Raw genomic sequence first — 25736 nt, 5'->3', positions numbered from 1 at the left:
TTTGATTTTAATTTTTGTCACAATGGAAAATCAAGTAATTGAACCGAATGCTGCACTATATTAAACAACCAGCCTTGATTTTATTTCATTTTTTTGTTTTATTTTTTCTGTGTGTTTTATTTTAACAAATTTTGCTTTAGCAAGTGCTTAAATCTGAGGCACTGACGTACGAACCTCTAATTAGGACTTGGGATGAAAGATAAGAAGGCCAAAGAAACGCAATTAATGAAAACTGAGAAAATTACTTTTGGACATACAAGTGGCATCTCCGAGACCACAGGAGTGAAAGAAATTCCGATTATATTAGAATACCTGAAGGGTATAGAATAACTAGGTGTCGTAAAACACAGCAGTCGGTTTACTTAACAAAGCTTCGAAAGACAACCGAAAGGGAGATTGATTTCTGTTAATTAAAGTTATGCTCGCAGCTGCCTCGAGGGGGAAGAATAAAAAAGCTATCGATAAATTAGAATATGAAAGGTAGGAGACTGATAAGGCATAGTTAAACAGTCGGTGTGCCGTTTAATGTCCGAGTAGTATTGAATTGAACAGCAATAAAACATTCATTAATACTGCGATGTTTTGAAACCGCTGTCGTTAACATTTTCACTAACTGCCGTTTTATAGAGCTTTAATTCATCGGTTTTTCAAAGTAGAGCCATAAATCATCGAACACTTCGCGAAACCATCCTCGTTTAATTTATGACCAAAGAGAAAAAGCGCAGTCATTAAAATTAGAAATTGCTCAGTCCAAATTGCGAGAAAATTGTCTTCGTTATCTCTGATGCTATTTACTTGATTTAAAATCTCTATCGATTTGTTAAAAACAAAATTGAGCGACATGTTTCAACAAAGGTCTCAGAGTAGAAAGAACAGTGGAACGTTTTAAGCCTTTAGTGATGTATTTTGATTTCAACATGTTCGTATATATTAAATACCTGTAAGCTATCAAGTGAACGTTAAACCGCAAACTGAAAACTTTTACACGCTATTAATGAATAAAATTCAGACAACGAAGATTGTTTTGTTTATTTTGTAACAAATGCTGAACTGTAGGAGACCAATTTATTTTCCGAAACTGCAATATTATAATGATGAAAAATACTTGTAGGGTATAGACAGTTTTTCAGTTATAAATTAAAAGAACTTTATGTTTGAAAAACGGATAGAATACATGTTCCATTGAGTCTTGTTTATCCCTTAGTTTTTTCATTCTCACTAAAGAACAGTCTGTGTCACTTTTGGTGGTTTAATCAATGTATGTTTAAGCCCGGCACAACGTCAGCACTCGCTACATGATATTCTGGCTGGTGTGTCTCTGTCTCGCGTTAGAACAGATTTCGGGACAAAACTGAGTTTTATTGTATGGCGTTGCCGGTTTATAGCAGATTGTGTTACTGAAATTGTTTTGACAATTTAGTGACAAGATAAGAAAGACAACTGCAGAGTTGTTCATATTTTTAGGACACTGAAAGTGAAGATTAGAAGTTGCGGGGTTCCTTAACTATCCCTTAAGTTCAAAATTGAACAAAAAATGTAACAAGAGCGGCATATGAACTTACTGTTCAATAGCTTTTAATTAAACAGCCGCACACTAGGGTTTCGTACATGGTCTTAAAACCAAGGATCACCTTGTACAGAATAACAAACAATACCACGTGGAAACACTGCTTAATAGCGTTCAGTTGAATTGTCACTTACTGGGATTTGACCCACGCATTCAGAAGTTCGGACCAAGTTTATTCACTCGGGCGTTGACTCACAAAGCGAGAGAAAGATAAACGCAACAAAACTGGGTGAAGCCAAAGTTAAATTGTTCTAAGTAGAACATTTAACAAGCTTCTAGGAACGTAAAATTTACTAAATAGCTGTCATTCATTCACCAACTTCGTTGTTTCTTTCGCTTTTAAACTTCTCTGTCGGTGGCTTTATAGGCTTAAACAAAGCATTTAAGGGCTGTAAAATGACCAAATCTGAGCCTAAGTGGTAAGAAATCGGTGGGCAAGACTCTACCAATTTTTTTGTAACAACAAAAGAAAATGTCTACCTAAAACGCCTAAGAAGTGATGGCTTTTTAATGGCGAGTCTGTTTTACCTTTTAAATTAGTGTGGAAAGTACACATTTCAGTTTAAAACTTGTAATTATATTATTTTAGTTTTAAACTTATAACATTGATTGTGGTGTTTAAAATTCTTTTTACAAACTGTTACTCTAAGGAACGTAATGGGCTTAACAATGAAATAAAATCCTTGGCTGAACTGAGGACGCCGCTTTCAATCTGACCCTTAAAACAATCTTGCGACAATTTACCAGCAGGCGGCGAACTTTCCATCTTTATGAGATTTAATTGGATGAACGAGAGGAGTCAATTTGACGAACGCTTGATTTCAAATACGTCTCAGGATATATTTTGTAAAGTAAATCATTCTCCTTTAAATTTTCTTTTCTTTGTCATGTATCGATTTGTTGGGTAACAACTTCTGCATATACCCATAAAGTGTAGTATAGCAAATAGGACCAACGTGCAGTAAATTGGAGTATTCAATAACAAGGTACAACTATTTGTTTTCAAGATTAAAGGGTATGCAAGTGGGACACTTTGCTCTTTATACCGGCTATCTTTTTCTTCACGAAAATTTTTTCAGAACAGCCAGTTTGAAATGGAAAAAAAATACACTGATATGAAGTACGCATGAAAAACTAATTTCAATTATTCCGAAAACTTTGGGTGCGATAAAATTGAGACCCTAAGTTACAATTCGATCTCTTATGTCTGTCTTTAAAGTAAACGAGCCTACACCATTTTAAATAATGTCGTAACCCTGAAGAAGCTTTCATTTTGGTCAAACCTCCAGTAAAATCTACCTTATTATTTATTTATTATTATCCAGTTTTTAGACAAGAATTATTGGAAGTGGATGAGGTGTTTCATAATACTCAAGCAATCGAAAAGGGAAAAAGACATTTAACATTTGCCAACGTAAAACATTCTCTTTTAGTTTTTCCATTTATTTTTCTGCAACAGTTGTGAACGGTTAGCGGATCTTGCTCAAGGAGACTTACATAAAAGATATATTATAATTGTTACGGATAAGATGGTTTTTCTGCCCCGGGGTGCTGTTGTTTTCAGTTTTGTGACTTTAGTATGGTGGATAAGGGTAAACCTAACTCGCAGTATAGGAAGCACCCATGCATAATCTTACTGGAGGGTTTGATAACTCGTTATCATCTCAAGTCACGTTTACAGGCCGTTAGCGCCATAGGAACTTTTTAAATTCAGTCTTGAGTAACTGTTTGCCACACGAAACCCTCTTTCCAGCGAAAGACATATTAAAGTATCATACAAGAGGTGACATTTTCCGTATAACCAGAACAGCGCGAATTTGTTCTGTAACAAGTTACTACCCAAAATTTTGCAGAAATATAACTAACTCTTTACTGTTTCACTAAATTTCAAAAATGTCCGACATTTTTTCTTGCCTTACTTTCTCGCAGTGACAAAGACCTTTATTTTAAGACCGCTTCAATGTATGTTCATAACAAAAGCAAATTCAACATGCCCCATACAGGGCAACCCATCGGGCTTTTGCTAGCCAGATTGACAAGAAAATGTTAAGGAAATAGATAACTTAGCAAGTAAATTCTCTCCGCTTAAAAATAAGGTTTGAAGTACCTGGCGGAATGTTTTTCGTTTTGTTAGTTTGAGAAGTTCAGCTAAGATATTTTTAAAAGCTCAAATGCTTAGAGATTAATTTGCTTAACAAATATGTGATATTTGCAAAGTGTATTGTTTATTCAATTGGGGGGAGGAGATGTTGAAAGGGTTAGTGCGGCAACAGAGCAGCTTATATTGAAATCCTGCACAAACTTCTCTTAAATATGCCAGAGCATTTCCGGCACTGTTTGAAATGAAAAGAACTTAAGCGCCCAAGCTAAACGCTGTTATTTTTCTCTTCCACAAAGAGCTACATTCTTTTGCTTGATCAATTTTAACACGAGGACACCACACTATCAACCCGTTTTCGCGTTTGAGAGCCGTATAGCCGAGACATGGCGCGTCAGAATATCTCGTTGTGAAATGGCTGACTTGCGAGGAAGCCGGCTTTCTTATAGTACTATATTAATATCAGATAAAAACGAAAGAATATTTTTGAAATCGGCGATTTTATGTTTTCTTTTACATCGTGCACTTCTCTTTTAAACGCCTTGTTAGTGACAGTAGTCGTGTAATCTCATAACGATAAATTACAATGTGAAAATCGCTTCTTGGAGTTTGCAATAAATAAAATGACTGTTTTCTTGAACACCTGCCTGTTTGTTATTCTACTAAAAGGACGTCCGTCAAATTACTTAGTGGTTCAGCAAAATTTAATCCCTACACCATCTCTGGTACATGTGCTGTGCTCTGCGTGCAAGTAAATTGACACTTGGTTTTTTCGAGAGCAAATAAAACCTAACACCAAGAATGTCAATGTTAACAAGAAATGTAAAGAGATTTATAGTCTTATTATCCAAGCTGTGTTATAAATTAAGGACATGACACATGATTTTGTAAACCTTTTCAACTGTTTAGTTTCCGGATGTCTTGTATGAGTAAAATAAAGAGTGGTGGAAATACAGTGTTGGGTGTTTTGATTTAAATGTTTTAGGCGGCTAGAAGAGTACCATCGCCGTTTTATACAATCGATTAAGACGTGGTGTTGATGTAAAACCAGGATGACTCATTTGGTGCTCGGCAAAGAGCTAAATGGATGTATTCAGTGTTAAATCATGAAACGAATGGTCTTAGTTTACTGTCAAGGTTTCCATCTTGTTTTCACTTTTCATTCAGCAAAGGATTTTCATTAGTCTAATATAGGCTTCATTGTTAGGCGCTTTTATTCTTATATGGAATGGGAGGCCTTTGTTAACACCTCCAAACAAATCACAACAAAATTATGTCGAATTCGACAAGTGAACGTTGATTAACGCACAGGCAAAACTCGATTTTACGAGTTTGCTTTTATCACCAAACCCTACTTACCATGAACCCACAGCTGTTAGCGCTCCTAGTTTTAATTTCTTATCTCAAACAATTTATCGACTACCAAATTCACAAGCAATCTTAGATCAAAATTCAAGTCCCTTTAGAAAAAGCATTAAAAACTTTTAACACCGGTTATCTTCGCTGAAACAGTTTATGAAAAAGCTTACACTGTTCGCGTCCGCAATCGACTTAACTCAGTGGAAATTGTACGTTTCGTTTGATAACAAAGCGTGTTCGGCTTCCGGAAAGCCCGCAAGCTAGAGATATAAAACGTTCCGAGTTTTATCAATGTTTGCGCCAGGCAGATGTTTAACGCAGGAAGTAGTCGTCCGCGAACAAAACGCCGCACCAGTCGCTAAACAATTTAAAATCTCAGCAAGATTCTATTAATAAGGGATTGTTTATTCAGCATTTGTAAGGCTACACCGAAATAAACCGGTTTTTCGAACGAAGCGTCAGCATTCAGTAAAGTCTTAAGTGATAGATGTTGTCAGTTTGCATTTTGCACTCTTGTTATTCACTTACAGGGCAATTGATACGAACTCGTTTCAACTTAAACTTGACTTGCTGTATTGCTATACTAAAGGCGACAAAAATAAAAAAAACGGAATATTTCCTTTTTTGTTTACCGCGTTCTTTGGCCAGGCAAAAGATTCGAAAAATCGATCGTACGAATGCTACCGCATTAGGTGCAAAAAAACTACCGACGCGGTTTTTATTTTAATTCTACGCGAGCTTTCTATATTTTTATACTTCCTAGAATCTGGCACTCAAATTTCCTAAAACCGCCCATTCTCACACAAGGTACAGTATTGAGGCTTTTACGTTAATTAAGGCCTTTTCAATACTTAATAATGCGTTTACAAGACGTTTCAGCCCAGGTGACATACGTCACGCTTGTCTGGCGTTCTACATTATTTATAATACAAAAAACAAATTTATAAATACCCTCCGCGCACTCAAGCTAGAGGCTTATCTTTTCATACGCGCAACGATGACAACCGGAGCGATGCAGTCGCAAAATTATTCGTACTTTGGCAGCAACCTGCAAGGAAAAGACACGGGCTCTCACGCTCAACAGTTAGATTTTCCCTACACTCCTTGCCGAATGCAGTCACCAAATTATTATAATCAATCGCCGCTGCCGAATTTTATGTCACCCATGCCTCAGGGAAGCCTCGGTCAAGTGAATGGATATACCGCCGAGCCATCCTCGTACGCGAACGCACCGATTTCAGGGCAGAATGCAAGCACGATTCCTATTGATCATCAGGGTTACTACTCGCCTCAAGAGGCAAGCCAAAACTGCTCGTTCCATCAGTACGCTTGGCTGAAAAGCACCTCTTCAGCGGAGAACTGGTGGCATAACTCGGCTGCGGCAGGTTAGTAGTACATCAAGACTTCCTCTTACAAGGTAGACACGCTCGCTGGCGCAAACTACGCTTATCGCTCTTCGCTGTAGCTCTTGTCTTCAATTCTGACTCTGTGAAATGTTTATCACATAACAAACAACTTATGCGGTTTACAAGCATTAATTTGGCATTAGTTTGACTAATTGTTGAAAATTTGTCCTCGAACGACGTACTGTGACCGCACGGACGATATTTACAGGCTCCTAGCGCCGCGATATTTAACTGCTGACGATACTTGACGCGCCATAAAACTGTACTTAATAAGCGATCGCCATTAGTCAGCATTTAACTGTGATTTAACGTGAAGATTGCTCCCATTTTCGAAAAGGTTTGCTTCAGCGTTTGCTCGTTTATAACAGTTTGCTGTGTGTTGTTTCCTTCAGGAAACGCAGCTTGGAATAGCAGAGGAGCTTCCGAGGGTAAGCGGAAAAGGACAGCCTACACTCGCAAGCAGTTATTGGAACTCGAGAAAGAATTCCACTTTAATCATTTTCTTACGAAGGAGAGAAGGGCTGAAATGGCCTCTCAGCTAAATCTCACCGAAAGGCAAGTCAAAATTTGGTTTCAAAACCGGCGCATGAAATGGAAAAAAAATTCTCAAGCGATGGCCAAAAGCACAAAGCCTTCCACCGGCTCACAAAATTCAAACGCAGCTCCAGTTCAAGATCTTCACATTCCTAACCCGGTATCACAGCCCTTGAGTACAACATCTATAAACTCGCAAACATCCTTGGACAACGCCACAGTTCCTAGCTGTTTGGCGGGCTATCGAAGCCACCAAAGTTAAGAACGTTTCCACGCACACTCAGTAATTCTTTTACAATTTATGACTGAAATCGTATTCCAAAAGTCGAGCGCCTTCTGTTCTGACATTTGAAGAAACATTTCTAAAGTAAGGACAAAGAAAAAATTTCCTTGGTCATAAGGGAGAGAGAGAGTTTATTTAGAGATGCGATTATATCAAGTTGATTTTCAATAATGTATTTAGCGAGAAATGAATGAATATTCAGTGTAGAAGGTTGACTACAGTCTCTCATTAGCAAGTTAGTTTGGCAGCGAATCGTTGCTCTCTTTGAAGAGGACGATATGAGGTCACGAAACAAAGCGCTAGCTTGTCCGCGTTCCACTGTACATAGAAACAAAAATTATAAAAAGAAATGAGATGTAAATATCATTTCCGTTGAACCGTATTTCGATCTCGAACTCATAATTTGGACATTTCGTTTTCAAAACTTAAGAGACTTCTATTTATACAAGAAATATTCTTACAGACAACAACCCTTGGAAAGGGAATGCTGTTATTTACATCAGATAAGTTTCAAATCGCTTTAAAAGATCAACACATGTATTTAATTTCTAAACGTTACAATTTTTTGGTCAGTTTATGTCCTTCGAAACAATCCCTCTATTTGTGTATGTTGTGTAAAGACTCAATAAAATTTACTGTGTCAATATTTGTCGAGCAATTAGAGTTGAGACAACAAGAATTGCAGTAATATTTATATCAATGAGATCCCGGGCAAGATCGTAAAACTATTGATACGAGCTCACTGTTCCGCTTCCCCCCGAAGCAAAAAATTAACATTCCGTGGGTGGCAAAACGACATTGAAAATTACATATGTGCAATTGAACTCCACCTCCAATCACTGTCCCTCTTGGCAATTTCGCGAATCATGCCAAATCAGTGTGATGGTTTATGAGCTGAATATCTACCTCAGGGAATTTACAATTCGATATTGTGCTAGAAACAGAGTGGTTCTTTAAGCTCGCATGAGTTTCTGCTAATCATTGCCGTTGGATTGAACCGGAGTCGACATCAAACAAAAGTGCGAATTTGGACTACTTAGGTCCTTTTAAAAAGCTCGTAAAAGGGAGGCGTTAAATTGGACCAAACGTGAAAGGTTCTAACAATAGGTGAGAAAATAACAGATAATAAAACAAAAGAAGGGGCAACGGCTCAAACCAATGCTAAAAGCTCTGAAGGCCAAGTAGCGCGTTAACAATGAAACCCATTGAAATCTTTCTAGTATCGTGGGATTAAGACTTTGGCGAACCTTTCGCGCCCTTCTCACTCAATGCATCAAGCACCGGAAAGGGGCAGTCAGGTTGAGCTTGAAAGACACAAAAATATCCAGAAGATTTCTCTTGTGTTCCTATTCTACTCTACTGAGTAATAAAGAGGCGCTACACGCTGGGATTCCCGCCTTCTTATTTAGTATTTAACACCTGATCAAAAGCCGAGGAGGAGTTTTTCTTCCTGTATTTAATATTAGCTTCGCTTAAATGGTGCAGCACTCGAACGAAGCACATTGTCCGGTAAAAGTACAAAAGACGCGAGAAATTCGCCACCGGAACCTATCATTTATACATAAAACGAGGTAATGTTTTTCCTCATGAATAACACTGCAAGCTGCTTTTGTGTAAATCCCTGTGTTTCGATTTTAAAAGCTTACATTTAGTACAAGTCATTCAAAGGCCCAGCCTTCCCTTTTTTGTAGAGAGTGTAGTTAGCAGCCCTATATGTACTCTGAACTGAGCACTGCTCAAGACTCTCTGACTCTAATTGAGCTACACCGTTAATTTGAATAAAACAGAGGATGTAAAGGAACACAAGCTCTCAAAGAAGCATTTGCGGTCTTCTGTCAATTATATCTACATATAAAAATAAGACTGAATGAATTAAAATGGCCCGAGAATGAGGTTGGTGAAGTGATTAATCCCCAGCACACGCTGCGTCATAAGGATTACTCCAGTTCCAAATACTTTCAAAGAACTGGACTACTAAATAGAAAACATCTCACCACAGTTTCGGTCTCGCTGTGCCACCAATTACTCGTACTGAACAAACAAAGTTTATTTCTCCATGTTATTAGATTATGAAAGAAGACATTATAAAGGAAATGTAACTTTTCTTTAACTCGCACGTGTTTTTGTGGCGCCGATATTATTTTCTATTTTCCCAGTTCACTGCATTCAAAGATGGATGTTTGGACCAGGGCAGGTGGTACAACACACTAGCAATTTAAATTCGTTTTGAGAAATTTTCCTTTTTTGAATAAGTAGCGACCCAGTCGAAGATTAACATTTGACAATTAAATAGCTTGAAGCAAAAACTTAGGGCGAGTTTTATCTCGATGGAGCAATTGCAAACTAGTGAATTTGTTTTGAACATCTTTTCTTTAAACAATCTATAGAATATATCGTTTGCGTTCTCACCAAGAGAAGAGCACGTCTCCAAATGTTTGGAAAAAATCGTCAGCAAGAACATTCTTAAAATTTGCATTCCGAAAATGTAATACAGTGGAACTAACACTTAGATAACTTTTATATTCCAAAGTTTGCCTGGCTTATGTTGCCATGTTTCTGCTAAGTTTACAATAAACAATTATCCGTGCGTCAATATTAGTGTAAGAGAGCAGAGAACACGAGATCAGTATTGGGATTTTCAATTGTCGTCCATAGACAATAGTTTGAATTCACAATATTCACCTTCAGGTAAGACAAAAGATCTTACTCACTGCAGCAATTAAAGGCTTCACCCATGGCAAGCATCATTGCCAACCAACTATCATTCAGTTATTCTTTGCTATATGTTAAACAGAAGGTGATATTGAAAGCATTGCGAACCGCTGGTACGAGTGGAAAAAAAAAATCCTCAAGCGTCGCAATGTCGTTAAGTTGAGCACAAATACAGCCCTATCAGAACATAACAGTGCAGAAGTCCAGCGCCAAACAATATTAGTCCTGTCTCGTACAAAACGTGGCGTTTTTCCAAATTATAATCTCTCTCTAAATGAAAAAGCTATCTGTTTTTGGCTGACCCCCGAGAGGCAAACCACTTTCGTTAACTGATGATATGTTTACCGTGTTAAAACCGTTAGCCATTGTTCACTAATGGCTCCCAAACAAAACTACCTGGCCAAGCAATTGACAACAAACAAAACTTTGGCTCCTCCTCCAACTCACATAGACAAAATAACTCCTCATACGCAGGTACTACTGAGCCAACAAATAAAGAGAGAGAGAGAAGGAGATGTATCCATTTGTTTTTCTGCCAGCACGTGTTTAATACTATCGTTCTTTATTCTTACACCGGCAGCGCACTCATGCAAATGAGGTAGCGAAAAAGGCCAATGATCTGCGTGTTCTTGGAGACACAAAGCGCCAATGAAAACACGCAGCCTGAGTCGTACCTGCCGGCTCTGGTGTGCGACTAACCGAGCTCGGTAATTTTCCCCCCAGCCTTAAGACGTCAAACGCCAGTGCACAGGAAAAGTGGCCTCACATTAAAACATGAATAAATAGAAAGAATAAAGCTTGTCAGCAAAAATGATCAAAATGCAGGAGGGTGCCTCTTTGGGTTTATTCCGGATATTTATAGCAGGAAGTTAAAAGCACTGCGTTTTAAACGCACGACAAAAAAACTTGCCCCTGGCTATCCACGTGCGCTCAGCTTATTTGCATGTAAAACTGCTTCGGGTACTCAAGCGCACATCCGTTTGTAATCAAACTTTTACACTTAAGTTAAAAGAACTTGAAAATCCGGCCCTTAACGTCAAGGAACACATTAAATATAACAGCACCGTGGTGGAAGAAAGTGATCTCCACTGTTAAACACACTGACGTCTTTTTGCTATTTTGGGGTATGATAAACGCATAGCGTGATTAGCGCCGGTGTTAGGTTTGCAAATTTAGGCAAGGGGCGATATTTTGACAGTTTTGCCATCGAGACAAGGTTGCACAGATGAATAAGGGCTTCAAGGATGTGCGTCATCATAACTAACTACCTCTCACGCAAACGTTCTGAACTCGTCCCTATTTGTCATCAGTTCATGCCGATTGGGTATTTTTCACCGCTACAAACATTTGGTTACTTTTATTTCTTTACAGCATTAGTTTTCTTAGAGTAACAGATGATTTTGGTTGCTCTGCAACCCGTGTGGTGATTTTGACCGAGCGATATTTTTAGATCCTTGGTTTCAATCGCCTGAAGGCGTCCTTATCGAGGTTAGGAACAAGTGCAGAACAACGTTGGGTAGTCACGGAAACATCTTACACTGTGCAGATACACCGAGACTCGATTAAAACACGTTTTGATCAATGAGTCTGTCTTTGCTCTGAAAGTTTTTGTCTTGGCAGTGGTTGTAATAGTTAAGCAGATAACTTGTACGTTAGTCAACCCGCACACGACAGCAAAATCTCAATATTTCAATCGATATTGTGCTTAGACTCTTAAACCTCTTGAACTAATGGAACCAGTACCGATTCTCGATTCTCAAGTGATGTGGATCGAGGTTCATTAGGCAATCGATATCGAAGAAATATGCAGCATCACGGTAGCGTACTAAGCCAACAATCAAGAGATATGCGTGTGGTTTGGATCTCTTTAGTGGAAAAATTTCTGTTTGTCCGCCTTGGTCAGCGAAGCAGGGATACTTAACGCTCCACTAAATGAAGTGGCAAAACACATTCTACTGATATAAAAATTTTGAATTTAAAACTATGTTGAATGCCTACTGAAGCATACCTAGGATCTAGACGTTAGTTTGGATTTGTGTTTATTTTGCTCGTGACTAAAAAGTGTCCTCATTTCCAAAGCGGCTCAGTTCAAAGTACGAAAGAAGAACTGTCTCCAGTTCCAGACTGTGTGACTACAACTTACCACTTCATGTAACTGAACTTTCCAGTATCATCTATGTATAGAGATATATCGATAATACGGTGTCTTTAATCTTACAACAACTGATAATATATGACCATCGCAACCTACATAAGTTCAGTATTTCAGCTCAAATGGTAAAGTTTTATTTTATGGCCGGTACTGGAAAAACCTGACCTTAAAATGCCTATAACCTTGCGATTTACCTCAGTGCACTTACCTCAGAACCCTAACAAAGACTAATATCAGTTTTATTTTTAGCCACCCATCTAAACGCGTGTCCTAAACCATACATTCACTGTTGTATGAAAACAAAAGCAAAGTCTGTTTTGACAAGTCAAGCATTCCTTCATACTTTGCTATACAGACTACTTGTCTGCTAATTGGCTTATCAGATTTATGGCTCAGCTTCGATATGCAGTCATCAGTGTGGCTCTTGTGCAATTGATCGTGACTTTTGACCGAGGCTTGTCAAGACGTTTGTCAGGCACGAAAACCAATAAGTGCAATATTGCAAGCGCACTTCGCGTGCGGGTAAAAGATTGAAATATGTCCAGCCTGACCGTCCCGCAGTATCACGCCACCGGCACGTTCTCTTAATTAATCAGGACAAAAAAAAAAAAAAAGTGTAAACTTCGACTTTCTTTCGCGCTGTGCGTATATAACTATTGTGTTTTTGTTTTAATTAATAGCAGGATTAACCTCAGTTTTAAACCTGATTTTTAATAAAATGGCAGAGGAGAGAGGAGAGAGGTTGCTATTCAGGATGGCGCTTAACTCCGGTTTCCGTAGCAAGAAATAAATAAATAAAAAAAGATTGAGGTAGAGAGGGGATCAGGAGTTCTCATTTCATAGCGTTCAAAACATTTTTTCGATTTAAATTGCTACCGCAACATGTAGTAACCATCGTCTCTTTTAATAAGGGCATATTCTTTGAGTCGTGGGCTCTTCATCTTCAACGTGAGGTGCGCAGATTGTGTTCAATTCTTCCGTCTCTTCTCTGGGAAGGTAAAACCAGAGAACACCTCAACAAGAACAATATTTAGTCCTTCTAGTGTAACCAGTAAGGTTTTCACTGTGAGAGGCCATTCCTGGAAAACAAATTGTTGACCTGGGAGTGTTAGATCACAGGCTATCCATTTGTTCGCTTGAGTGTGGACTCTCGGCAACTGTTTCTTAAGAAGTCTCGGAGGTACCGCTTGTGCCCTGGAAATGTCGTGTTTTGACTATGACTTAAATACAAATTTGAGTGGTGATTGCCTTTAGTTTAGAGAATTCGATAGCTTTAGGTTTGTTGTCTTCGGCGACTCTTGCCGAGCGAAATGATTTCATTACTAGAACAATACTGACCGATTAGAAAACTAAACTGGTTCAATCAAAACAGAAAATACAGAAAATCCTTTCCGTCTAACCTGAGTGCATACGACATGGGTCTTACACACTGTGTGAGGATAGTGACATGGATAATAGGTAAAGTCTGCATATGAGCCAAGAGGCCCACCAGGTCGGAGCTTATCCCGGTTTCTGTAGCATGAAGCGGCTAGGAGTATTTCTACTCCCCCCTAGATGGGATGCTAGTCCATCGCAGGGTCCATTAACATAGATAATAGCCACCTAGAAAAGCTGGTTGTCATGTGATGTTAGTTGCTCAGAGATCATTAGCTAACTTCTTTTGAACAACTGTGATAGGAGTTCCAAGCGCTTAATCTCCTTATAACAGTGACTGTCGTCGATCTCTCAAGTTGTACTTTCTAGACCCTGTGCACGCCATGAGGACGTTTCCTATTGCCGTTACGTTTTTTGCGAAATACATCACTGGTACTGAAAATTACCTCTCAGACCTCTCTGTTCTCTGTTCACTCAACTCCAAGTCATAACTGACATTCAGTGCCCTGACCACCCACCACTGCGTGGCTGATAATGCCGTGACAAATGCAACTTTCATCCTCGCCGCCGGGGAAAATTAGTCTTTCCTTCGCTTTCGGCGAACATTTGAATTTTCCGCGAATGCTGTAATCGGAAAATTCGAATCTGCCGCGTGCATTACAAGTCATTGTTTTCGACACTCAAGGGATTGGTTCAAAATTGCCTTGTAAGGCAAGTCCATTAAAACTTAACAATAGCTATTGCTTTCGAATTTGATCGGCATTTCTTGATACTACAACAACAACAACAATCTTTATCTCTTGCCCAGAAAAATTTTACAATAAAAATAAATACATGCAATGTGAAAAAATAACAATGAAAAACAGAGCACAGCCACTTAGAAATAGCTAAGGCTAATCGAGCTAAGTGGCTGGGCCAAGCGGAAAAAATATTGCAATAAAGTTATAGAATATATGAAAAAAAAAAAAAAAACAGGACACGATTTCATTCACACACACACACAGACACAGACACATACAGAGAACGAAAAAGAAAAAAATGAATGTGCACACAAAAAAATGAAAAATTAAAGTACATCAATGTACCAGTCAGTAGTTGGTACTAATTCCTTTGTAAGGGCTCTAACCCTAAAATTTTGTGGTACTTAGAATGTGGACAAAATTTAATGTTACTAATATTTTTGATATCGAAAATAAAGGAGTTTGATGGGTTGTGGCCATGGCCCTTTGTGGTAGAAAAAATGTTGATTCAACTAGTTAGGGCCAGAATGAATTATTCATCACTTCACAGTTATATAAATATAACTTGCAATCGACCAGCCAGGCGTTCTAAGTTGGAATTTCTTCTAAGGCTAAATTCTCTCAGAATTTTCCACTAGCTTGAAAGTTGCCTAACAACTGGGAAGATATCTTTGTCAGCAATATATTTACCGTTCGTTTGCACGTAAATATGTTTGAGTAGTTTGTAATAAAGCTTTACTGAAAGCCCACACTTAAATCGTCGAGAAGGGATTGTGCCACGCCCTGATTTCTTTAATTTTAGTCGTCCTGTGTAAAGCATCCTTGAAATTTAAGATACAATTTATCTGTTTTTGTGGGAGTAAAATTGTTTGAGATATTATCATATTTTTAGAACCTCATTTGTACACGAACTGCCATTAATTTCGAAATCCGGCAACGACAGAGTTTTTGAAAATATCGAGAGACCGCAGCCAGAATGAATCATAGTAACATTTAAAACGTTCTCTGGCTAAAAAATCTTTTTTACAAACACAAGCTCCCGAGAGCCAAAGCTGTAGTCTTCACGGTTTTAAGACTTCAGTTTAGGCAGTTGAAAGCATGGGTTTTTAAACTATTTTTAGCCACAGAACGTTTTTACTATAGATCTTTTGGTTACGTTATAAAACAGGCCTCATCGCTCTCACGTTACGTAAATTACAGCCTTACATTTCGCTACACAAAGTTTTGGGTAATATCATTCTGAAACTACTACCAGTGTACTGCCGTTAGCTGACGCGCAAATAACGGAAGAGTGCAGCCAGGCAATACCACATCTATACTTTAGCTATACTGAAAGATCGTGAAAGATACTAAGCAAGGCCTGGTTCACATAAGCGACATAACGACACAAACATAACGACATAAGGAGGACGTTATGTCGTTATGTTTGCAGTGTGAACATCCTGACATTATGGCATCATAGCCACATAACAGCATGCATGAACATAACGAAATTAGGAAAGAGTGATCTTTTTATCATGGCCTGGTTCACATTACTGACATAAGCGATTATGCTGACACTCTGGTTGCACTCTTCCGCTATTTGCACGTCAGCAAATACAAACACACTTAGCATATAATTTTCAGAGTACCTTTAACCAATATTTTGTGCAGCAACCAGCATTGCCACATTAAACTTGCAATTAGACAACGTGAGAGGTCTGAGGCTTACTTTATAAAGACGGGAGGAGATCGGTCGTTGGATTTCAAAATAATGGGATTTTTTTTGGCAAAAATGCGCTTTTAAAGCATGCCAATATCTCATGCACTTTTAGATTCACCAAAAATAAATAAAACGTTCTTAAACTTTAAACATTAATGGCAAACAGCAACGAAATCGGTTAAATCTTTGTCACCATAAAGTTCGCCTTAAAAATATGTAAACAAAGTGAGGTGAGGCGGAAGTCAGGTGGATAGTATATTTAAAATATTGAAAAGCCCCGTGAAAGAAACAGTGCAAGGGCGGTCGCCTAATGGTTAAAATGTTGGACTATAGATCGAGCGGCGCGGCAGCGGTCGTCGCGTTTTTTGGGGGGCATTTTATTCTTACAGTGCCCTTCTTCACCCAGGTTTGTAACTGGACACCAGAGACATGAATTTAGTTACTGGGGGGTAACCCTGCGTCATGCTAATGAAACTAAAGATAAACGCCGGCTTTATGGTCTATTTCAGCATGCGAAAAACACGATTCAGTTTCGAAAATTGAACTTTTTAGTTCAGTGGGTGGTAAGGAGGTACTTAAAAAAAGCCAAGGGTGGATGTTTTCAGCGACACAGATTTAAGTAAATTTAATGGGAATGCTTGTGGATTGTTATGCAGTAATGGCACGCCTGTTGACCTGGAAGAAAAATATCTTATCATCTAAGCTGAAAAGGGCGACGGGCTCAAAAGAGCCAGAACATTACAACGTCGGGTTGTCCTTAAGGGATACGCTTGTTGTTTACAAAAGCTAAGCTCTCTGTAGCAATCCATTCCTGTATGTGAGATACTCACCCCCCCCCCCCCTCCAATATTAGGAGAGTTGGTACTACAGTAAAAATTAAAGTTCTTACTTGTGTTGCTTTACAACCGAGTAATGAATCAGTAATGACAAAACAACATGCATTTATGGGTCTATTTACCTTAACATAAATTGTTAAAATTCAGCTGGAGCGTTATGTAATGGGAACATATGGAACTTTTAATTGTTTATGTTATGTTTAGTAAAAGTCCTAAGTGATAATAAACTCACACCATATGCACTAATAAAGACACCTATCGGATCCAACTTTGTACATGAAATCTCGCCGAAGTGAAAGATACCAAATGCAAGTACATTTCCCTCGCGAAGGCATTTACACGTCTGTATATATTTTATATTTCTGCTGAAAGGAATGATCGTTAGAACTGCGGGAAAGCTCGAGACTTTTCCAATCCTTGCCTGGCACTGCTGCTTTTAAAATACCTCGGAATTTAACCACCGAACTATCATGTCTTTTTTCTGGCTAGTTGAGTCCTCGTCCTCGTCCTCGGCATACCCAAGTTCGTGACATATGAGTGCCTCTTGAGTCAAGCATTTGCGACCAATACCTTTCCCGGCATGTTTTAAGGGACTATTTTCATTGTTAATTCCCAGACATTGTGTTTCAACAGAATTGTTGCTGTTGGTCCATGCAGATAAGGGTCTCTGTTCTGAGTCAGCGACTGGGATGCAAATTGCTTTGACAGAACCGTGAACTGTGGAGTGGATTTCCCTGATCCTTTTTTGAAGTACGGAGTCATTTACATGTGTTTTAGTTGTGTTCCACTGCTTTGTGTGCATTTCATTGTTTTCTCCTCGTAATGAAAGTGTGGGCGCCCTTGTTTTAATCTTTACCATCGGTTGTCCATCCTTAATTGGGGGTAACTCGGCCGGGGCACTTGTTCGGCGTGGTTTAGCTCGAACTTCGTTCCAGTCTGGCCTTGTACCATTCTCAATACTCACCGTACCGTATTTTTCTGCTCGTTTTCTTTCTTGATTAACCCACATGACAAATCCAGCCTTCTTGTCAGCAATGTTTGTTTTCCAGAGACACGGCTTAACGGTTTGTTGTCCATTTATCACAGAGCCCGGGCTCAAAAATTGAAGCTACCTCTGCATAAAAGCTACTGAACACACACAAACAATGTTGATTTTATGCGGCTTTGGGGGACAGTCACTGAAGTTCAAACTGACGTCTTTGCTTGTTGACTGTCTTTCGTTCATATGAACAGTGGTCATGTCTTGGTTAAAGGGTTGTTTGTTTAGGAGCCGCAAAAATACCTCATTTATCGAATTGTACATAAAACAATTAACTTCTGTACACAAAGAATAAAGCTTTTACATTTAATGTACTTAACTTTCTCGTTGATTAACATGTTTTCTGCTTGCACAAGTGATTCGATTTGCCAAAATAATCAGGATTTGCAGATGAATTCACACCGTGACTTGTAAAGAACATGTTTTCCCTTCGTCATGTTTTTAGTTCTTTAAAGATAATTTTGCCTTGCTTGTTATTGTGTTCCATAAAGGTTTTATGCCAGTTGGACAAAAATAGACACCAACGTTCATTTACTGAACAATTCTGTCTAGAAGAATTGATTTCTCTTGGCTAGACAGTGTTTAAACTTGGATTTTACGTCATTGGAGTAAACAAACATGTGATAATCAATGGATGCCAGTTTGTGACAACAAATAGTTCGACAAGTGGATGCTTTTATTCGTATGCAAATAATAGACCCTCCGGGAAGTAAACAAACATGCAAATTGCAAAACGTGTCGAAAACACACTTAAACATCATATTAAAACTAGTGTGAATGATACCTGAATGTTCCCTATTTTTATTGTGGCTCATGTAAGCTTTTATCTCGAAAGGAGCCAGTAGAAAACGAAACAAGTGTATTACCTTGTATTGGGGCTTTCTGAGCCTTTTCTTGGTCAACAATTAAATCTGATTGTTTTGGAGGTCTGTTAAAGCTTGTAGACGTATATTAGTTCGTTAAACAATAAAAAAATATATTACGTAACACGTTTACATAATTGCCAATACAAGAACTAACAGGATTTGACAACACAGTACTATTCGTCTAAGCTCTCTATGAAGCGCGCGCCACCCTGATTAGAAAGCAAAGATCACTGTCTAAGATTAAGGCTTATATAAAATTTTCGATCGGCGAGGTTTTCGATCTAAAGCTCAATAAACTTTGTTCCACAGATAATGTAAACCTGCAGCCGAAGAGCTCATCGCCATTGCCGACTTTTTTTCGATTGTAATGTTAAACCAGAGCTCTGATAACACAAACTGCTAATTATTTTGTTATTCTGGTAAAGTTAATCCCCTGGATATAAACATATTCCGGAGGGAAAAGAAACTAAAACTTTCGAAACAATTATATAATTAGAAGCTAGTTTAACTGATTTTTCTGACGACAGAGAAAAAAAGCTGATAACTCTCAGACGATATTTCACAGGATAGCAGTGCGTCTAGTAAAATATATGACATTTTTGCGTTGTCATCAAACTAATAGGAAAAAGGAAGTTAGTTCTAATCGTTTTTCATCTTCTTCTTCCCATGAAAGTGTCGCATGTAAACAAAAAATAATAAAGTGGCGAATCCCATTCCAGTACAAGCCCGCACCACATCATTAACTGGAAAAGGTAAAGGAGTATCAACCACAAACACCATGAAGTCGTCGGTCAGGGCACAGAATGTGTAGTTTTCTTGTACAACGCGGGCGCGAAAGTGGTACAGTCCCGATCCTTCAAACTGTATAGAGCTGTTAAGTTCCTGTTTTAGCACTGGTGACGATAGACCCGAGAAAGTCAAGTCACTAGGTGAAAGTATCGTGAAATCCCTCCTTTGATTTAGTTCTTCAAGATAAAACGGAAAGCGCAACGGTTTTTCTACCCTGTCCTCTTGTAACACAACAAAGTGCGGAGTGAGAGTTTCACTAAACATCATGCGGTAAACAGTATCGATGCAGTCGGAATGCTTAACAAGAGATGATCCTCTCATTTGATTAGTACACCCACAATCAGAGCGACGATCTTTCCCTTGACATTGTTTGTATCTCAGTGTACTTCGTGTTATGGCGTACGTGGTCTTGTAAAGAGGTTTCTGTGGGTCGACATTATAAGCATTTTTCGACATTGGTATTGCTTTACCCCTCGGGGAGGGAGCTCTGTAGTTGAAAGGTAGCTTCAAGTTCCTTACAATACCTTTAGAGTCAGCGATTTCTGCATTTAAAAAGTCATCCAGAGAAAATGATAAAGGGTATAAGAAACGCAGCATTTTAGTCGGTGGACAGTCACCGTGCACAGTATAGGAAGCTTTCTTGCATAACAGAGAGGCAGTTTGATGTAGCCTCCCGCTGATCGAAGATATTCCACTTATAAAGGGTCGTTTGGTTAGAGTGACTTCCAGGGTGTGGTTCATGCTGGAGTACTGGTACGATGACTCGACATAAAACAACAGGTTGTTTCCAATATACACCCTTAGCAAAGGTTTTGAAGGGTTCTCATCGGTAATTCCTTTACTTGTGGCGCGGAATGTGAAGGAAAGGCTCTCGCCGGAATCCATATGGTAGAGCTTAAGTCTACTGGGTGGGTCTTCAACAAGGAAATGCCGGCACTCGTCTTCTGCCAGCCACCAGCCTTGAAACTGAGGGTTTGGAATGTAAGGGATGTACGATTCCCTGCTCACTGTAGCGTCTGCCTTGTAAATACCCCAGTTGTTCGTAAAGTTCCCGGGTAACAGTATCCCAGCCTTTAGGATACTGACTGAGGCATTGACAACAGATGTGATCACACCCCATCCGCGCTCATATTTCAGAACATCCCCAACGTTTTCGTTTGAAAATAAGAACTGGTCGTCATTTACTATATCAGCTTGAGCTCTACCATTATCCGTTTGGTATACACGAAGTATTGGAGAGCTAACTGGACGAAACGCATGAAAAGGCCGTAAATCTATGAGGAACCAAGTTCCTTCTTCATAAACACCGATGTAAGTTTCTGTGTCGTTCCATGATGCTGGCAGCCTACCAGTAGCAGACGTGAGACTTTTACAAGCTGTTACAATAAGGCTTATTCCACCGGAGAGCCGAAGTGTCTTACCAATGTCTTCACCTCGCCAACCTGAATCGTTCACCGAGTTTTGCAGCTGTAAATAAGCATACACACCACTGATGTTTACTTGAAGGGTGCAATGGAGAGCAGGGGAGTCTGATTTGTCTACAGTAGCAATTGGCTTAATGACGAGACCTGTGACACGTGCACTGAAGTCATTTGTAACGGTAGTGTGCTGCACTCCAGTGATTAGAGCCGAACCACCGTTTCTTGTTCTTAGGACGCGTCCAACGTCAGACTGCTGAAATGAGTCAACACATCCAATATGATCTGTGAAAAAGGCGTCACCGCAAAAAGCCAAAAATTCTACTTCTCTTTCAGAAAAAAAATTAACGAGAAGTGGTCTGAAAATTACAATCCTGTCCGCTTTGATCTGTGAAGCTAAATCAACGCAATAAGTTTTAAGGGTAAGCACATTAGAGGTGTTTTGTATACAAGCTATGTCGACGGACTTTCGATGCTGGAAGCTAGCAATCTTGAAAGAGCAGTTAGAAGACGTAGTTGCTTTTTCAATCTGGCCGACTCGTGGAAAGCCCGACCAGCCACTGGACAAAGCGCCGAGACTTGTAACCAAAACAAAAGCGTCCCCAAGGCTGTTAGCAAACAATGATGACACTGAATCACCTCGCAGGTGTGTATCCAGCAAAGTCTCAAACGAGTTCCCTCCGTCAAGTGATAGCCACACCTGTATACCCCAAAATAGGTCTTTGTAATCTTTTATTTAGAATGTGATTTTGTAAAGTCCACGATACAATCCGGTTTCTTTTTCTCAAACGAAAGGCCGGTAGTGACCAAAACAGCTACCATACCCAAAAGCTGGAATTGAGGAAACTTATCTTACCAGACTCATCGTAGTGGGAAAAAGTTATCTGAACTATGATCGACTAAGGAGGGCACAGACGCTCACAAGGTCAGCTTCTTGAGCTTAACTACGATGGCTTACTGGAGTTAAGAGTGTAAACTGACTAAACAACAAAACCCTGGAGACTCGAAAAACCATTATTGCAGACTCTCCACGCATGGCGGCTGCTTGCTGTTTATTCCAGCTTTCCCGACGGTTTTACCTAGTTTATCTAACTGGTTAAACGATATCAGCCTACCTGGGATCCGTAGACATATATGACATGAGTGTGAGCGTGGAAAGTGATCTTTGTTAAGGTTGCATTCTCTGGGAATTGGAAAACGGGTTGCAAGAGTTGGGAAGTCACTGGATCAAGGACTGCGACCAAGGAACGGACCTGGAACCACAGACAAAAAGAATGTACAACACATGAAAAGTCCTGAAAAAAGACGGTTATGATTAATTGATAACGTCGTCATTCCCTCTTTTTGTCTTCTGCTGTTGAGTATCACTTCAAAGCCGAAATAAAGCCCCTCTCATTGTTGGTGAAATGTCAATCAATTAAAAATAAAAATACAAAATGAATGAAAACTACTTCCATCTTTACTCCCGTGATTTTATAACAAAGCTTGCCTATTTTCGGCAAGAAATGAGGTGTTGATATGAGAACTGAGCCTAATAACTTCTGTACAAGGTCAAATAATTGTTCGTAATAATAAATCATTTATAATTTCCGTGAAAATTACGTTAATCTCTGAAGCATTCTCAGCCTCATCGTCATTGCAACAGTCCTGGGAATCAAACACTCGAGATTTTAGTTTTAAACAACGTTGCCATACAGCCTTTGATCAGCATAATTTAGTTTTGTGTAGATCAAAGTTTACCTTTAACTCTTACACATATACAAAACTTACAACGGCCTTGCAGCCATCGTCAAACAAAATAGAAAGTTAATTGATAGGCTTTACCTTGTTAGGCTCCTTCATAAGTAGGACCATTGTATTTCTTGGAATGTCTAATGCCACCCCAAGCACTGGAAACTCCTTCAGTGGATTGACCAGTTCAAAAGGCGACCAGTTATCAAATGGAGGTTCACTTGCAAGAAGTATGGAAGGTTCGTCATGAGCCGGTGTATAAATCAAATTCGTTAAGTGGTCTTTGATTGAAATATCGTGTCCGTCGCATTGAGCTGAATGGTATAGTTTGATCCTGCCATGCTCTACGGTCCCGTCTTTGAACGCTTGATCAATTATCGAGTGAATATTAGTCACCTGGTATAACTTGAGCTTAGGGAAAGGAAAAACGAAAAAAAAGAAAAGATTGGTCTAAAACACCATTGACATAGAGTAAGGTGAATTTTAGGTAAATTCATATTATGGGAGACTCGATGGCTTAATGACTACTCCGGGCTCGGTCTGTCGTCAGAGTAAATTTCCCGGCAGTTATGTTGCAGGAGTTTGATAAAAGTGTTCGGGAAAACCTTAGGGTGACCTGCAATGTACCAGCATCTTGTATGTATCTCATCTAGGGTGTGTGTGTGCGCGATTGGGGGTGGGGAGCAATTCTTTTACCCACTTCATCATACAGAAACCGAGTTCTCGAGGCAGTTGTCGCTCCAACTAAAACTGCACTTTATGTCACTCTACTATAAAGAGTGTACCTTAGTCTTGTTTAAGCCTTTGGCAACGTCATCCATTGACTCCGACCTAATCAGGCCTTTTGTGGTTACGAGTAAAATGTAATTGTCAACCACGGTGAAGTCCAAAATTGATAGCTTCTCACAAGCGGTAAATGAAACTTCCTTGCAAATAGAATAGTTGTCTGGGTGACCAGACGAACGGTGGAGAAGATCATACCAGTGAGTTGTATTTGGCTTGAAAATTCCATGAGTAACTGCCAGGTAACCTCCTGAAGAAATAAGAGAGCAACTGATAGATCGATAATTTGTGACATTAGAGTGTGAATTATAGACACAGCTACACTCTGTCTTTTTTATCAGAAGTTTTATAAGAATATCGAGGCTGAAATTTGGTGAAATTTTAAGAATATTTCAATAATAAGTCCAAGGCCGAGATTTTGAAAAGAATATAATTTTTTGTACTTATAATTTAATTAAATTAATACAATTATATGCTTTTAAATATAAAACCGTATAAAACTCTTCATTTCTCTAAACGGCAAAACTAGCCATAGAGAAACAAAAAGACCACTAGCCGTATGTTCGATGCTACTATAAACATTTCTGCTTGATACCAGGGTTTGATGCCTGCAGGCTGGCTGCAAAATTACTTTAACACCATCCAGACACCAAATACATTCGAAGACTGAAATGTCATACGCTATAATCTATAAGAATATTCACAAGAATATTTTCAGCCTAAAATCGACAGAAAAATACGAATATTCAGTCTCGGCGAGAAAAACAATCTTCTTACAAAAAAGAGCGTACATCAAACAGATTGAAACAAAAACGACAACAGAACCAACAGCAGAAGGCTGTTATTTATATTTAGTATCACCCAACTAGTAGACTAATGCAAAACCTGCATTTTAATTGGCTACGCTACTAGAGGACTATTAGTAATAGTCCTCGAGTAGCGAAATTGGCGCAATCGAGCGTGACGCTTTCTTTCGTTTTATTCCCAAATAAATATTTCTTCAACTTGCATTTGCTAACTTTATTATTGCCTTTTCTGTCCGACTAGTAGGGTGATACTAAAACAATTAGACCCTTCGCCCTCAAGGGCCACGGCTTCGCCTCATGGGCTATTGACCCGTCGCCCGCAAGGGCCACGGGTCTAATTGTTAAATATGATTCTCTGCTGATCATTCACACGATTAAAATAAAATGTACCGGTCTGAAAATCTTTTAAAGATAGATAAGCTTAACTGAAATAAAAAAGAAAACACAAACGACAGGCAGAGAGTACTAAACGACAACAGCAACGACTTGCTGACAGTTACAGCTGGAAATATTACTAAGTAAGCTAACATGATTGCCTCTCCTACATTACTTATTTCCAAAAAAAACCAAAAATTACACTTTAACAGATTAGACAAATGGGAAATTATTCCTCGATAGCGGCTTACCTGTGAAAGACTGCTTTACCTCGAACAAAGGAGCTAAAACTGCAACTCCTGGAGTGCAAGGATGCTGCCAAACTATAACATCTGTTGGCGCAGAAATTTCTTTGGAGTCGGCCAAGGAGTCGCCGAGTTGGACCGAAAGTAATGGCTCAATGTCTGGTATTACAACAGTCCCCCAACATTCAAACAAATTGAGGCCTTGCCCTAGCTCCACTTTGAATGTCCAAGGAATTTTTCCACTGAGTGTCTCTTCGCACTGTGCAAGTAGCTCGTCTTTTGGAATATTCAACTTCCAGTAGACATTTTCGTCTGCGATAAGTTCGTCGAATTTGTAGGATTTTGACCAGTCCAGTGTGATAAACGTGACCGTTGGAGACATACCTTGTGTGTAATACTGATTTACTAACGCATTTCGAGTAATTTGAGTATCACTACTTCGATTTCTCAACTGACAATGAACATCAAGAAAGGCAGCCTTAAAGTAAAGTAGATTGTATGGCTCGTTAAATTGAGTAGAAAAGTCTGCGAATACTACGGCTTCGACCATTCCTCCTTCATCATCGTAGATAAATGCGTTGCTGTTCAATGGCTGGAGCAATGGTAACACAAAATGAGCCGCTAATAGAATGAAACTTGACCTTGCCGGCATTTTTGTGGAGCTTTTCACGAACTTTTTCAGCCATTCCGCTTCGCTGTAATTTCCCGCCAAAATGGAGAGCGACGCGGCAGTCCTTTTGGCGGGAAAATCTAAACGTTGGCGCGATGGCGACTAAATAATATGTCTATTTAAGGTGGCTGAACACAGTTTTTGATACCTGTGTTTCATTCACCTTTTCTCTAAAACCCTTGATCTAGTCCAGCTGTTAAGGGACAAAATTGTTCGTTTTTTGATAAAAGCATCAAACTTGGCAGGGTTAC

The 25736-nt window shown here is 39.1% G+C and overlaps 2 protein-coding genes across 2 annotated transcripts; one reads left to right on the top strand and one right to left on the bottom strand.

The window, feature by feature from the left end:
* The first annotated feature begins 1155 nt into the window (after nt 1-1155).
* Nucleotides 1156-7893, top strand: LOC110054673 (uncharacterized). The gene is made up of 2 exons (XM_020761023.2): nt 1156-6409; nt 6823-7893. Exons 1-2 carry the CDS (start codon nt 6022-6024, stop codon nt 7224-7226), a joined length of 792 nt encoding a protein of 263 aa, XP_020616682.1. The 5' UTR covers nt 1156-6021; the 3' UTR covers nt 7227-7893.
* Nucleotides 7894-18348: 10455 nt separating this feature from the next.
* On the bottom strand, nt 18349-25497 carry LOC110054704 (cation channel sperm-associated auxiliary subunit beta-like). Its single transcript, XM_089287329.1, has 5 exons — nt 24822-25497; nt 23392-23639; nt 22700-23017; nt 21991-22128; nt 18349-21575 (listed from the first exon to the last, which is right to left on the bottom strand). The coding sequence occupies exons 1-5, from the start codon at nt 25465-25467 to the stop codon at nt 19308-19310; spliced, it is 3618 nt and encodes a 1205-aa protein (XP_089143455.1). The 5' UTR covers nt 25468-25497; the 3' UTR covers nt 18349-19307.
* Nucleotides 25498-25736: the final 239 nt, after the last annotated feature.

The sequence above is a fragment of the Orbicella faveolata genome, unplaced genomic scaffold, assembly GCF_042242905.1.
Source record: "Orbicella faveolata isolate gen_17 unplaced genomic scaffold, um_ofav_v1 contig_1, whole genome shotgun sequence".
In the NCBI taxonomy this organism is placed as follows: domain Eukaryota; kingdom Metazoa; phylum Cnidaria; class Anthozoa; order Scleractinia; family Merulinidae; genus Orbicella; species Orbicella faveolata.
This window is presented reverse-complemented; position numbering and strand designations above follow the sequence as displayed.